Source organism: Desmodus rotundus, chromosome 4, assembly GCF_022682495.2.
Source record: "Desmodus rotundus isolate HL8 chromosome 4, HLdesRot8A.1, whole genome shotgun sequence".
Lineage (NCBI taxonomy): Eukaryota > Metazoa > Chordata > Mammalia > Chiroptera > Phyllostomidae > Desmodus > Desmodus rotundus.
Genome location: NC_071390.1, coordinates 28,499,236 through 28,514,517, shown reverse-complemented (window position 1 = coordinate 28,514,517; position 15,282 = coordinate 28,499,236). Strand labels below are relative to the sequence as shown.

The following is a 15,282-nucleotide window of genomic DNA, read 5'->3' as shown; positions in this document are numbered from 1 at the left end:
GATAATGTTGCTTTTTGACTTCATCATATATATATACAGAAGGGACCTTCATTATATTGCTAATGTACACGTTTAGGGACAAATAAAGAACATTGAATCTAAAAAATAAAAAATAATAATAGTAACACAATTTACCAGATTAGATACTTTAAACCTACCTTCCTTTCCCACAAATGATACACAGTGGCAAAACAAATAAAAATGACTTCCTTTATAATTCACCAGGTAAAATACTATAAAATCTGTGTGCACTTTGGAAAAGACACTTTACCTCTTTGAGTCTCAGTTTAAATTGTGTTAGATGTAAGATGATCTTACCAGGTCTAAAATCTGATGGACTCTACTCTCTAAGCAAGTGATGAACTCATCATTTGCAAAGATCCAACTCATTCCTTTAACAAGTATCTGAGGGCCAGCCATTGTGAGGCAGGTACGCAAGGTACTGGGTATTGAGCAGGGATCAAAACATAATATTAAAAACCCTACTCTCATTGAAACTTACATTCCAATCCGGCACACAGAAAAACACATACAATTTTTTCAGGTCACAGAAAACACTTTGAAGGAAAAAAAAATGAGGGGAAGAGGCACAGAGAGCAAGAGGACAGAGGGGCACCGATTTTATAGATAAGGAAGTCAGAAAAGATCTCTGTGTTAAGGTGACATTTGAACAGAAGTCCAAGGGAAGAGATGAGCAGTCCATTCAGAAATCCGGGGGACGATGGCTTAAGACAAACAGAAGTACTAAGGCCCTGAGAAACCTGAGTTGATTTCAAGGGATAACAAAAAAGTCAGTGTGGCCAGAGTGAGTAAGGGAGAGAACAATAGGAGATGATGCCACAGAACACCCAAGATTCAACAGAGACCTGAGGAAAAGGTTTAAAAGCTTCAAGTACAAGATCCATACTAATGTGTTCTTTGCTTCTGCAGGGGTCCCTTATTTTCCAAACACACAGGCAAAACGGTAAGTCCACAAATGCAATGTACCGTTTTTCTAACTTGGAACTAAGCAAAAAATGTGTAGCAGATGTCCAAATTAGCATAAACCTCAATAAAGAAAACTGCTTTGGGAAGCCATGTGATATTAAATCCGGAGTCATTAAGATTTTCATTTCTTTTAACTTTGGTTAAGCTTTTGCAAATTTATCCTAAAGAAAGTAATATGAAAGAAAAACCACATACAAAGATATATTAACAGAAGCATTATTTGTAATAGCCTAAATGATCAACAAGCAAGTAAATTATGATGCAACAATAGGTTAGGAAGCCTCTTTAAACATATATATATGTATATGTTCATATATACATATACATATATACATATGTTTATATATACATAAATATATATATATGTATGAATAAAGACTGGAAGGAAAAGAAAAATGATGATGGTTGGCTCTTCTGTGGAGGTAGGATTATTCTTATTATTTATGAGGTAACACTTGCTCAGTGCAAACCAGATTGCTTTGTTCTGGTTTTACTACTTCACTACAATATTAAGGCCTATGTTTAGGACAACAGTAGAAATTACTGTGATTGCATACCCGACCAAGGGGGCCACACTCATCTCCACTCTATGAAGGACTTCTCAATAACCCTGCACTGGTGGTGATGACTCTTCTTGCCACTTCTTTCCTTTAGCTTCTATAGCCACAGACACACTCCCAACCCTTCACTCACCCACATCTCCACTGCCATGTCCTCTTCTTTTGCTTCCTAACAAAATGCACCCATTAACTATTCTTCATTTTCTTTTCACTCCTTGCTATGAAGATGACTCTTGAAAGACAGAACCTCCAGCCACTGTCTCTTTTCCCAAAATCCCTAACCACAATTCCAATTGCTCATTAGTAATGCCTTCTCAGAGAAGAGGTGAGGACATACCAAACTCTACATGTATTTAATTAAATCATTACACCGAGCTGGTTTTTCTCTCGATTGTCTCTCCTACTTTCGGCAGTGCCATGATTCTCCCATCCAGTAGGAGGAATTTCCAGTACAACCCGGCCATCGAATCTGCCACCATCGTGATCTACTCTCTATTGCTAGAATCCATTGGTCCCCTTCTCCCCTCATTTGACTAATAACTCAATGCAAATATCTTAGGTCTTCATGGTCCCCATTACTTCTTACGAGTGTGATTATAGAAAAATCCTAAATGGTTTTACTGATCATGCTTAAAAAAACAAAACCATATTAAAATAAAAAACCAACCTGTCCCATACTTAAAAAGGAAAAAGCCTTCAGTGCTATCTGGGCACTATGAAAGTATTCCATGTGTATTTTCTCACTTAATCCTCAAAGCAAACTAGAAGTTAGACACTATTATTTTTCCATTTTGTAGATTTTTAAAAAGACAGAGATTTAGGAAGATTAATACTCCAGAGCCTGTACTCTTGATCACTGTTACCTGAGAGAAACAAGCATATAACCCTGCCTTAATTAACGCCTGCCTTGAATATGCAGGGCAATCTTATTCTCTGGGCCAGAGAGAGGGGAAGGAAGGGCGAAATAAAGAAGAGAAACACTGATGTGTGAGAGAAACATCAATCGGTTTGCCTCTCCCACACCCCCAACCAGGGACCTGGCCCACAACCCAGGTATGTGCCCTGACCAGGAATCAGACCTGCAACCTTTTGGTTCAGTTTGCAGGACAACCCCCAACCCACTAAGCCACACCAGTCAGGGCCTCTGAGTCATTCTTAATCTCTGGACCATTGTTTTTCCCAAATGAGAATCGTATAGTGTAACATGTACGAAACTTGGGTTCTGAGGTCAGCCTGTTTAAGGTCAAATTCCAGTCCCATCATTTAACTCATGACTGTGGACAAATTACCCTCTTTTAAACCTGTTTCTTCCTCTATAAAATGCGAATAATAAGGGTGCCTACCTTGTGGAGTTGGGAAGATTAAATGAGATGAAGCATAGATAACAGTAACCTGTTCTCTGGATCACAACAAGCCTCAGTAACTGTTAGCCATCCTAGTTATCATAATTCCAGTCACTGACAAATTCCTACTTATTCTTTTCTGGCCCAGCTTTAAGACCAAGGTCTTGCATAGCCCACAGTAATCTGTTCCTCCTCTGGATGCCTAGAATATTTTACTCACTTGTCATTAACCATAAGCTGATCTGTATTTTAATAACAACTTCATTACTATTTATAATGCCTACTGTATGCAGGGATTGTTTAAGCACTTCACAAGAATTTACTTACTTTAATTCTCATCACAACCTTGTGAAGTAGGTACAATTATTACTATTATTATCATACCTCTTTTGCAGGTGATGAAACTAAGGCACAGAAAAGCTAAAGAGCACCCCCTAAAGTCATAGAACTGATAAGTGGGGGAGCCCAGCATGGCTAATTCCAGAGTCCATGCTCATTACCATTACTCAACGTTTCACATCTGTATTTTCATGTCTCCACTGGAAAACTGCAGCCTTCTCAAAAACAAGAATGGCATCTTCTTTGCTGTCCTACAACCAAATATAGATTCTTCCACATAGTGTTGTACAACAAATATTAGATGGATTGATATTCTCAATGCTGCATGAGCATTTGCACTAAGACCTAAGCCCTCTGTTTGCATTTATTCTGTTCTCTTGCCATCCATTTTCAATAACTATCTGCAAATTACATGCACCCAAGCTATTATAAACATAATGATGCTGATTAGTATTCTGTATGAATGTGAGATTTGGTTCATGCCCTAACATTTGGGGAAACATCACTTTCCAGGACTTACAATTTCAACTCTACTATTCCAGAACTAAAATGCATGAGAATGCAATCTCAGGAAACTTTTCTTCAATATTTTTATTAGAGTTGGATTTCTTTTCATCATCAAGAACTAAATGCGGAAAACACAAAGCAAGACTTTGCTTCAATTTTATCAATAGCTATTTCAAGGTATTTAAAACTGGTATTTCTACTTGACCCAAGTCCATTCTCATTCCCCCTAAAAAACAAATACCACACAAATGCCCTGCCATCTATTCTGTCTGGGGGAGGGAATCCTAGTCTTTCAAGGCTCTTTCTTTTGCATCATTTTCTCCTCCCTCATAACATTCCAATCACACTTACTTCATTTCTTTAAGGTACTAAAGCTCTGTTCATACGTAGTACTTCCCATATGGTATTCCTCTGCTTGCAACTTCCTTCCCTATATTTTCCAGTTAACACCTCAATTTTCAGGCCTGTGTAACTCCTAGTATTTTCTCAGAGAAGCTCTCTCCATATCCTCAATCTAATCTCATACCCCCTTTTAAGAGTCTAATCTCATACCCCCTTTTAAGAGTCTCTCACCACACTGTTTTTCCTTTAGAGAACTATTGCTATTTGTAGCTGTGTTTATTCTGTGACCACTTGACTGTTTTCTTATCTTTCCCATGGGACTCTAAGATCGTGAGGCCTGAGAATAATCATAAAGACACACAATCTGACTTCCGTGCCTTCTTGGGCCTTCTGTGTTCTCAGTGGTGCTCTGGGGAACACCAAGCGATTACCCACTTGTGGCCCACAGACAGTGATTCAAAGGGTTCTGCATACTCTCGAGCAGCTGATCTGATGCCTCAGAGGCCCTTGTGCTGTAGAGAGTCCCAGTCTCTGTCACCTCCCACTCTGCTTGACCCAGTAACACTTAAGGGGACAGTTGACGTGCCAGCCACTGTTTCTACACGTGGATTGTAAGCCCTCTAGAGTTCATTGAAATGATCATGGTTTTACAAACCCTACTCTGCTTCTATAATGTAAACCTGATAGATGAATGAATGATTCTATTTATTTTATTAGGCATACACTTTCTAAGAAAAAGCCTGAAGAAAACTATAGTAGATGGTTCATGTTTTCCTGTCTATATACACATAATTCTAAAACATATGGCCAAACTCTACCTCATGGCCAACCTAAGGTGACCTAAAGAAAGGTACAATTGGAAAAAGGAGCATTACCAAGAAGGCACAAATCTGAATTAAAACCCAAGGAATTTAAGAAAAGGGAGGCATCATTAAGAAGGCATAGAAGAGGCTGGGGTGAATTACTTAGATGTCCCCAACATTCAAAGCAATGGGCTCGGATCCTCAAAGTTAACTTCAATCTTGAAATAACACCAAGTTTCTTTAGGTCCTTCCCAAGTAGGTCAATCTTCAAGCTTTAGCTAAACAGGAGCCAATAGTATAATAATTATTTCTCTTCCTTGACCCCAATCACCAGAAAGGTAACCTGCTCTCTGAGGACACAGGCCCGAGGACCAGAATCAGGAGATCCAGATTCTCTTCCTGGCCTGCCTCTCACTCTGGTCCATCTCCAAAGTTAACCTCAGCTGTAAAATAGAGGCACCAGTTCTAATATCCTACAGTTCTATATTATTATGCTGTTATATAGGACTGGCACCAAAAAACATGGAGTTTATAGAACATCTAAATTCTGTACACTTCTCAGACCAACCCAAATATTCTCTCTTTAATATTTAGTAACAAATTTAAGTAGGCTATTGTAAAGTGATATATCTATATATTAGACAAGAAGAATGGTGGTCCAGAAACCATTGGGTACAAGGTATGACTAAGAGAAGTGAAAATATTTAACTTGGAAAAGAGAAGACTTAATCTGACAGTCTTAATTACCATGAGATTGATGTCACAATGATGGCTTTTTCCATTTTACTTTATAGGACACAACTGACCAATGGATAAAGGTTGCAGGGAAGCATCCGACTCAACAGAAGAACTAGATTTAATAATTAGTTCTGCAAATATACAGACTTGCTCTGAAATAAACTGCCTCCTCTGTCGCAGGATGTCTCGGAAGCTAACTGAGTAATTCCCTGGGCTATTTTAGAGTAGTAGTCAACAGACTTTCTGCAAAGGAATTGGAAGACCACGCACTCTCTCTGTTACATATTCTTCTTTATGCGTGTGTTTTTACAGTCCTTAAAATTATAAAAACCATCCTTAGCTTGTGGACCATTGCAAAAACAGGTAGGTAGCCCTGGCTGGTGCGGCTCAGAGGAGTGAGTGCTGGCCTGCGAACCAAGAGGTCACTAGTTTGATTCCCGTTCAGGGCGCAGGCCTGGGATGCAGCCCAGGTCCCCAGTTGGGGGCACGCGAGAGGCACCCAACAGATCTATCTCTCGCAGGTTGATGTTTCTCTCCCACTCTCTCTCTCTCCCTTCCCTTCTTTCTAAAAGTAAATAAATAAAATCTTTCAAAACAAACAAAACAGGTAGTTTGCTGATCCCTGTTCTGGAGGAGCACTGTCCAATGGAAATATGACTCATACAGGTAACTGAAAACTTTCCAATATCTACATTTCAATAGGTAAAAAGAAAAAGGTGAGGTTAACTTTAATATATTTTATCTAATCCAATATATCCAAAACTTACATTTTAACATGTAAACAAAATTAGTGAGTTTTTAACATTTTTTAAAACTAAGTCTTTAAAATCAGCACGTACTTCACACTTAATAGCATGTCTCAATTTAAACTAATCACATTTGAAGTACTCATTAGCTCCATGTGGCTAGTGGCTATCCCACTGGACAGAGCAGGCCCAGAGAAATTTGTACATTCCATTGAGAAACAGAAGGGGTGACCTTCCAATCAAAACTTAACTTTAATGATTCAAATCAATGAGGAAAAAAAAGCACAGTCAATAAATGACTGTTGGGGTGACTGGTATGCTAACTGGAAAAATAAACCTGTCTCCTTTCTTGTGCCTTACTCCATTATAAATTCCAGATAGAAATGAGATGGCAGTGTAAAAAGGTAAAATAAATTCAAATGGCCAATAAAAAAAATGCTGAAAAGAGATGTTATTTTAACCACTTGATTGGCAAAGATTGAAAAAGGCCATATTCCCAGACCCTCAATAAAACGGAGTTTCATAAATTGGGTACTATTAGTGGGAATATAAATGTGTATGACCTTTCTTAAGAGCAGCTTGGCAATATGTATAAACATATACCCCACTTCTGAAAATTCACCTTAAGAGGTCATTTTTACATGAAAAGAACAAAAAGATGAAGGCATAAGGATATGCACTGAAGCATCGTATGTGAGTAAAAACATGTGGAAGCAACTTAAATGTCCATCATCAGTAGGGCCGATTAAATAAAACAAGGTCATTAACAATAATGTGAAGTTCTCATAGAAAGGTGTTGACATTGCTGGGGGAAAATGCAGGTTGTTAAACAACATGTATAGTGTGATCCCATTTATATAAAATTTAAGATTTCATGTAAGTGTATATATTCACAAAGAGATATCAGAAGGACATTGAATAGAATGTATACAGTGATATCTGATCATATATTTATCTTCATTTTTATTTTTGGTGATCATCTGACACCTTTTATCTCAGAATTATTTTTATACATCAGCATAATTTCTTTTCGACTGGCACTCTCAGACATATCTTTTATACTTGTCATTTTACAGAGTGTGTTACATGAACTACATTGTGGAAGCTCATTCTTTCACTGAATAACACTGTTGTGATTTGCTTGTGCAACTTGTACTCTTAGGAATATCTTCTTATATGTGTGACTTTACAGAGTGCATTATATGCAGTACAGTGTGGTGAACTCATTCATTCACTGAAATGACACTACTCTGATTCAGTGAATTGTTAGCACTCTCCTTTTTGCATTAACAGAAATTTATTTCAGAGACAATTTTTCCAGAACCTCTCTCCTCCAGATTTAGGCCCACTGCCAAAGCCCAGGTAAGGTGCCTAGGTTCCCTGGGGCTGGCACACAGCTCACTGCTCGGGCAGGAGCTGGCGCTGCCGTGACTGTTTGTTTTTTTTAAAAAATTGAATTTATTGGGATGACATTGGTTAATACAATTATATAGGTTTCAGGTGAGCACTCTTAAAAAAAAGACTTTAAAGATTTTATTTATTCATTTTTAGAGAGAGAGGAAGGGAGGGAGAAAGAGAGGAGGAGAAACATCAGTGTGAGAAACATTGATCAGTTGCCTCCTGCACTACTCCAACAGAGGACCCTGCCTGCAACCCAGGCATGTTCCCTGACTGGGAATTGAACTGGCAGTATCCCGTTTGCAGAATGATGCCCGACCCACTGAGCCACACTAGGCAGGGCTTAAAAATATTTTAAACACATGTCTTTATGCACCACAAAGCAGTGAATACATTCCTTCAATGAAAAAATCAGCATGATTTTTATATTTTCTGATTAATATAAAACCTAATTTTTTAACTTTAACAATTCTTGGAGAGAATTAACAGAAGTATGTTAAAGCAAACAAACAGCCCGCTTTAGTGAGTAACATTTTCACAGGCTATAAAGAGAATGGGGAGAAGTACAGGCAACAAAGAAACCAAACATAAAAGGAAGCCACTGGCCTTTCCTAGGTTAAGCTATCATTTGATTCCAGTAAAAGGCACAGGAAGGCCAACTATTTTGACTATATCTTCTAAGGGTGAGTGATGTTACACAATAACACATCCAAAAAACAATTCCTTAGAGATGAAAGGCATCCTTGAAATATATCTATAGAACATAAGAAGAAAATTTTCTCTTTAACCCACTCTTCTATAAACATCTAGATACATACCCAGAGTTAGTATCACCAGAAAAGATTGCTAGATTCCACAGATATGACGAACTATGAACAAACTAATATATCTTCACATTCTCCTAAATAAAAAAACAAGCCTACCAAAAATAAGGGAAGCAAGGTTATGTGAAGAGTTCTTTGCTAGTTTGCTCTCCACCCATCAACAAAATTACTTAATAGGCAGACATGGATAAAGGTAATTTCATATAATGTCTTTCTTCAGTCACTAGGTTTTCCAAGTTTGGGGTTTGTAAGATCTATAAAATTTGACTCTAAATAATCTTTCCCTTTACCATCATTGACATTTCTCAAAACACTAGAATCTTTCTCTCAACTAATGAAAAGTCAGCACAAGGCTCATTCACAACAGACTCCCAGGATCTCACTGTCAATAAAATAGATACCATGAAACAATCAGTGTGCTCCTGGGGGAACAGTCTCCAAGCAAAACACAGTAAGACACAAAAAGATGATCGATGTTAAATGTTTTCTTAACTGAGGGGAAAAATCAACAGCTATTTCAAGAGTGAAAAGGCTGCCTTTTACTGAACTTCAAGTTAGCTCTCCAACAGGCAGGCAGTGGAGACATTTTAAGTGCATTACCTTTAGGAGGAAAATACGACTTGCTTTCAGCTTTGTGAGGCCAGTCTACAACCAGAGGTCCGAACCTGCGAAAGCTGGCAGTGATCTCATCTACAAAACAGAGGAGGAATCTTAGTAAAAGAGAAGAAAACACTGCAAACAGAGTAGTATAAAACATGTATTTTTATATTAAAAAACGTTTTGACAGCAATTTTGTAAAACATTTTTACAGAAGGCAAACCCATTAAGTAAAATACCAGTCGTTTGGGGGGTACATTTGGCTATTCACTTTCACCCTTGCAGAATGTGTTTCTAACTATTATTCATTTCCCTTCACTGCCAATACACTTGATATAAAGGATCTGAAAGAAAAAAAATCTAATGTTAGCCAAGGTGACCTCCTTGTCAAGTAAAAGGAGATTCTAAAAATAGGAATGTTCTATTTTTAGAAAAAAGGCAAGAAGTACGAAGAATATTTAAAATATGCTTTCACTTGTGTAAAATAATCTCCAAGATCTCTAAGACTACTCCTCTTAGATGATTATTATTAATCCAAGCATATTAATCTGTAAGATTATTTTAGAAATAGCTATGATTCTTTCGGCAAGCAGCAGGGGAAATAAGTAGGTAATTCTATTTGGTGATAAGAAAAAGTTAAGTCACTGGTTTCTTTCATACATACCTACTATATATCCTATAACAAAAATGTTTCAAAAGCTATAGCTCAATAAATTTATCTTTTCCTTCTGACTTTTGACTCAAAGCAGGAAGTTATAACTTGGCTACTACCCAGCTCTAAGTTGCCACTCAGCCTTGATCAAAACTTTGTCTTAAAGAAAAATCCAATTAATAGACAAAATTAACATTAATACAAGAATAATTTGGAGGAAAATGAGTCTCTTTGTGTACAACTTTAAAGTGGTAAGTCTAAAATAAAACTATTTTTTAGAGGCAATTCTCTCATCATGAAAAAAAGAAAAGTATGATAAATTAAAGAAATGTCATAGCTACAATAATGCTGGCAAAATAGTTATTTTTTAAAAACAATATTTTATAGCAGATCCAAGGCCTAGGACCAGAGTTGTTGTTTTTCCCCCTTAAATTAATTCTGTCACAATTATGTTTCACTTATCCATTCAAAAAATATTTATTGACAACCTACTATGTGCTAACTAGTTTTAGGCATAAGAGAAAAACTAACTTTTGGATTGGTAATCTCAAAAATATTATTTAAAAATTGATAATCAGTCTTCATTCTTTTAAAACTTTTTAAAACTTTTAATTTATTTTTAGAGAGAGGGGAAGGGAGGGAGAAAGAGGGAAAGAAATATCAATCAGATCAGATTGGTTGCTTCTTGCACACCCCCAGCCTGGGACCTAGCCTGTAACCCAAGCATGTACCCTGACTGGGAATCGAACTGGTGACCTTTTGGTTTGTGGGACAATGCCCACCCCACTGAGCCATACCAGTCAGGGCTAGTCTTCAATCTGTTAAAGACAAGAGGGGGCTCTTCATTAATAGGTATTTGTATTAAAAATATGAGACGGTAAGGTGTGATGGACATGAGCAAAAGCTCTGGAAACAGAATGACTTTATGTTCCAATGGCACCACAGCTACATAATCTTGGACAAATTGTTTCTCTCTGATCCTTGGCTTCTTCATCTATAAAATGGAGTTGGTAGGATATGCCTTATAGGATAGCAATGGGGATTAAGTGAAATACTATAATGTGAAGCACCTAGCACAAAAATGGGTTTATATTGTGTTAAGTTTTTATTTATTTATTTAATTTTTAAATTTTAATTTTTTATTGTTATTCAATTACAGTTGTGGGCCTTTTTGTGTTAAGTTTTATAAAAGTTAGTTCTCATTATTGTTTTAAAATTTATCCCCAAATTAGTAACTAGCAAACGAGACACTGTTGGGAAGCTGCTATTTATAAACACATATAAACAGCAGACCTGAATGAAGCACATAATCTATTACTGCTCCAGCTACTGAATGTTCTCATTCCCCATTCACTAAGATATGAATGTCCTTAAGCTGCCTTGGAGAGGAGAGGCAGGGTCAGATCACTCACAGAACAAACCTGGCCTTTATAAAGTCATTAATGAATGCACAGTACCTTCATCGATATCAGGAGGAAGGCCTCCAACAAACACCTTTCTAGAGTAGCGTTCTACTCGTTCCCCATTCTGACAGCGAGTGGGAGAACTTAAGCCAGATGACAAGGACTGATCGCCATGACTGTCATCCAGGAAGGCATCTTCAAAGGGAAAAAGAGAAGACCGACCTGAAACAAATGTGGGAGTTTACACAGTTAAAATTATTTTCCTGGACAATAAATATTTTATTAGGAGACAAAGGGCAAAGTATAGCATACAAAAAAGTCAATCTTAAACTGTGATTTTTTTTTCCAGTAGAATAGCCAATGGCAGATTCCCAACCAGGTCTAGACAAGTTTGCCCCATTATTTCTATGTAAAGGTAGGGAAAGTACAGACATGACTGGATTGATACTGAGGAAGAAGCACCAAATACTGCAGCTGTTTCACTGCTAAAAAATTAGTATATCTCGGACAGTCCTTATCACTGCTGCTAAGAGTATCCAGCAGTTATCCTTCCCCCAGGCATTTCTTAAAATAAATGAAAAGTAATCTTTATTCGCAGATTTTTATTTGCTTTTTATGGCGACCTTGAAGGTTGTTCAGTTCTAAAGATGGACCCTGATAGTAGAGGGAATACTAAACTGATGAGAGGCTGATAACTTCTTTGAGAGCTGGAATAAAAACAATCAATTTTTCCTTGCCATTCCAAGCTACCCCAATTTGAAAATAAACCTCTGCAATAATAAAAGGCAGGGCAGGCAAATGAAAACATGTAAGTTAAGATGGGGGAGAACAGATGTGATGTGGCTATGACACTTTATTACCCTACTAATGCAGATCATATTTTATATCACTCAAAAAATTATTCTCATTTTTAACTCTATAGCCAAGTAAAAGTGTATAGAGTAAAGGTACCTATCCATTCCACATGACTACAAGAAAGATACTAGCAGTTAGAGTCTGTTAATAAATGTAACACAATAATGCCATCTGGCATTACAAAATAAAATCTAAGTTTAAAAACAAATATATTTCCTGTTTGAGTCACTGAGTTCCTGGTAAAACTTTCCACTAGGTTCTACTCTAAAAACAAAATGTCTTGAGCGCTCTAACTTTTGAAAAAAAAGAAAAATTCCCTTCTAAAATAAATTCATACACTCTTAAAAAAAAACAACAACAGTATCTTCCCCATTTAGTCTATCCTGTCTTTATTTCCATGAAACCTAGGTCCTGTGTCACTACAGCCAACTCTCTGAAACAGAATATAAATAGCCTTAGAAAAATACTGGACATTTATTTCTTCTACAAAAAATAGTTACTAATATAACTCTGTTTATTTTATGAACCCAGGTGGCATAAGAAAGGCGCTGTTTTGATGTTGGGAGTTAATAAATAAAAAGACCAAAGAATTTTTTGTTCAGCTATTCCCAGCTTAGCTACAAAGAGACAGAACAAAATCTGTCCCTTCATGTCACTTTGCTTTTTTAGCCTGGCAGGAACAAACAATAGACAGTAAATTCTCATCCCTTGATGTCTGTTTTGATTACTGGGGGGGAAATAGATCTGTAGAAACTATAGGCAAAATGAGCTTCCCAAAGATACCCAGAGATGTTCTCCCATGGCTGTCAGCTTTGCTTTTCATGTAATCCACACTCAGTGAATCATGTGCCTACTCTGATAGGAACACACCCAATCAGCGTTTCTCATGGAATGTACCTATACCCTCCTCTTACCCTCAACACTAGTAATATAAGATGCTCAGAAAACAAAAACTGGTGCAGGGGGAGGAAGAAATAATATTGGAAAATATTGTACACCTTATGCCCTTCCCATAGATTAACAATCCACGTTAGAATACAAAAGACTGGGAAAAGTTCCACAGTAAAATACATTAATCCAGCATTACTTGGATTTCAGATAAAGGAATCTTTAATGTATATAACTCAGTGGAAAACACTTTTAGAAATATTTATTCACACTTCACAAACACCAAACAAATAGGATGGTATTTGGAAGTCCCTTGCAAAAAAAAAATCAAGTCTGGTAAGAGAGATCAGCAAGTACACAACTACGAAATAGAGGGAAAAGTACTAAGGAAGAGTTTACCAAGTGATACAAAAGCACAATTTACTGCCCTCCAGGAGACGGGGGCAAAAAGATCTTTAGGGTGATTTTAGAGGCAGGCAATTTTGAGCAGAATCTTGTGGAAGTAGGAGTATCTAAGGTAAAGAACAAGAATCCACAGAGAAAGTTTTGATCTTTCCCTCCAAACCTGCTCCTGTCAATAAAAATGACTATTATTCATATCCAATTCAATCCAAAAAGTCTAGGAGTTATCTTTGACATCTCTATTGTTTTCATACTCCAGTTTCATACTCACTATGTCCTATCAATTCAAGTTATAAAACAATTCTTCAATCCAGTCAATTTGATTCTAACAGCCTGGTGCAGATCACCATCATCTCTCCCCTAAACTAACAGTTTAATGAGTCTACACAATAGCTTGTTTAGTCTACCGATTTCCATCCTGTACTCCACAATGCTTTCTCCACAAGGAGCCAAAGCTCACCATTTTCAAATATTAACTTGAACATGTTACTACACTCTTTACCCCGACCCTTAAAATCCCTCAGTAACTTCCTATGCTCTCTGGGAAAAGTGAAAATACATCCCTATAACTTTAAGGCCTCTCTGCCTACCTCTCTTACACCGATCGCACTTGCTGCCTCTCCCTCTGGTTCACTAACCTCCAATTAGACAGACCGACCTTTAAATTTCTTGATTATTCCTTGTTGCCTTGTTGCCTTGTTAAGGGCAAGCTGTAGCCCCTAACCAAAACAAACATCTTCTTCCCAACTCCCTAATTTTCTAGTTAACTCCTACCAATTCTTCAAGTCTCAGCTGAAACATAATTTCCTCTGGTGGAATTATCCTGACCTTCTAGGTTTGGTTAGGTCCCCTTTTCTATCTACTCACAGCACTTTTCTTAACACTTTCCCCAATTACCATTAAAGTACTGTATGGGTTTTTATTCGGTACCTCATTCCCCAACCCCATTAAATTGTAAAATTTAGGAAAGGGACCCATTTAATCTTGTTCATCACTGTACCTTCATGTTTTAATAAAGGTACATAAAAGGTACCCAATAAATGTTAAAATGAGGCAGCATCCAGCAAAAGAAAACAGCATGTGCAAAGACATGGCGCTGCAAGTATATGCTGGAACACAATACACGCGGAGACAATGGCCCAAGATGCACCCATGCCCCAGAAAATCAAGACCTTTTCTATTCCATTTGTTCAAGCTTTAGATTCTCTATTACAAAAGAAATAGGAAATTTCTCCATTTTACAAATTTAATATTTCTTTCTAATACTAGCCTTTTAAAAAAACTATGCTTATTCCCTGGAGACTCTAATACTCCCATCTAATCCATCTCCCATTCTGTCACAATGAAGTTTCTAAGATGCCTGTGACCATGTTATATCCTCTACCCCAAATCCTATAAAAGCTACACCTCCACCAGCAATTTATACCCAGGAAGAGGAGGAGGGGGGGAGAGTCAAAAGAAATCTGTGACTGTCCAGATGAGAGATGAGGAAGTCTTAAACCAGAGCAATGAAGAAGGAGAAGTAAATGTTCAAGACATTCTGGAACAAAGAGAACTTGCTTTAGGCATGGCCAACATGATCACAGCTTCCCCAGATTATGTTGATAAAGAAAATACAAGCAACAGTTAATTGTAAAAATTTGGACTGTTGTAAAAATTGGTTATAGATACTTAAACTCTCCAAGGTTTTAAAACCAAATCTCTGTTTAATTATTAGTATTTAAGTACCATAGACTTTAGTAATAAAGTGGCTCTTGGAAATGAAACTGCTAAGAATTCACACATATATGATATTTCCCTAATTGAGGGTAAGAACTAAGAATGTATGTCTCAGAGCCCAATCCCCAGATCTATTTAATCTGAATCTGTGGAGCTCAAACTTGAAAATTTGCACTTGT

The 15,282-nt window shown here is 37.2% G+C and overlaps 1 protein-coding gene across 8 annotated transcripts in view; it reads right to left on the bottom strand.

Annotated features, from left to right (window-relative positions):
- Positions 1–15,282, bottom strand: part of CPEB3 (cytoplasmic polyadenylation element binding protein 3) — a 176,665-nt gene that overhangs the window by 59,635 nt on the left and 101,748 nt on the right. For all 8 annotated transcript variants that reach the window (XM_053922457.1, XM_053922461.1, XM_053922460.1 and 5 more), the window contains 2 exons: positions 11,294–11,461; positions 9,188–9,277 (listed from right to left, as the gene is read on the bottom strand). In XM_053922457.1, coding sequence (XP_053778432.1) covers positions 9,188–9,277; positions 11,294–11,461 — 258 coding nt within the window. The remainder of the gene's footprint in view (positions 1–9,187; positions 9,278–11,293; positions 11,462–15,282) is intronic.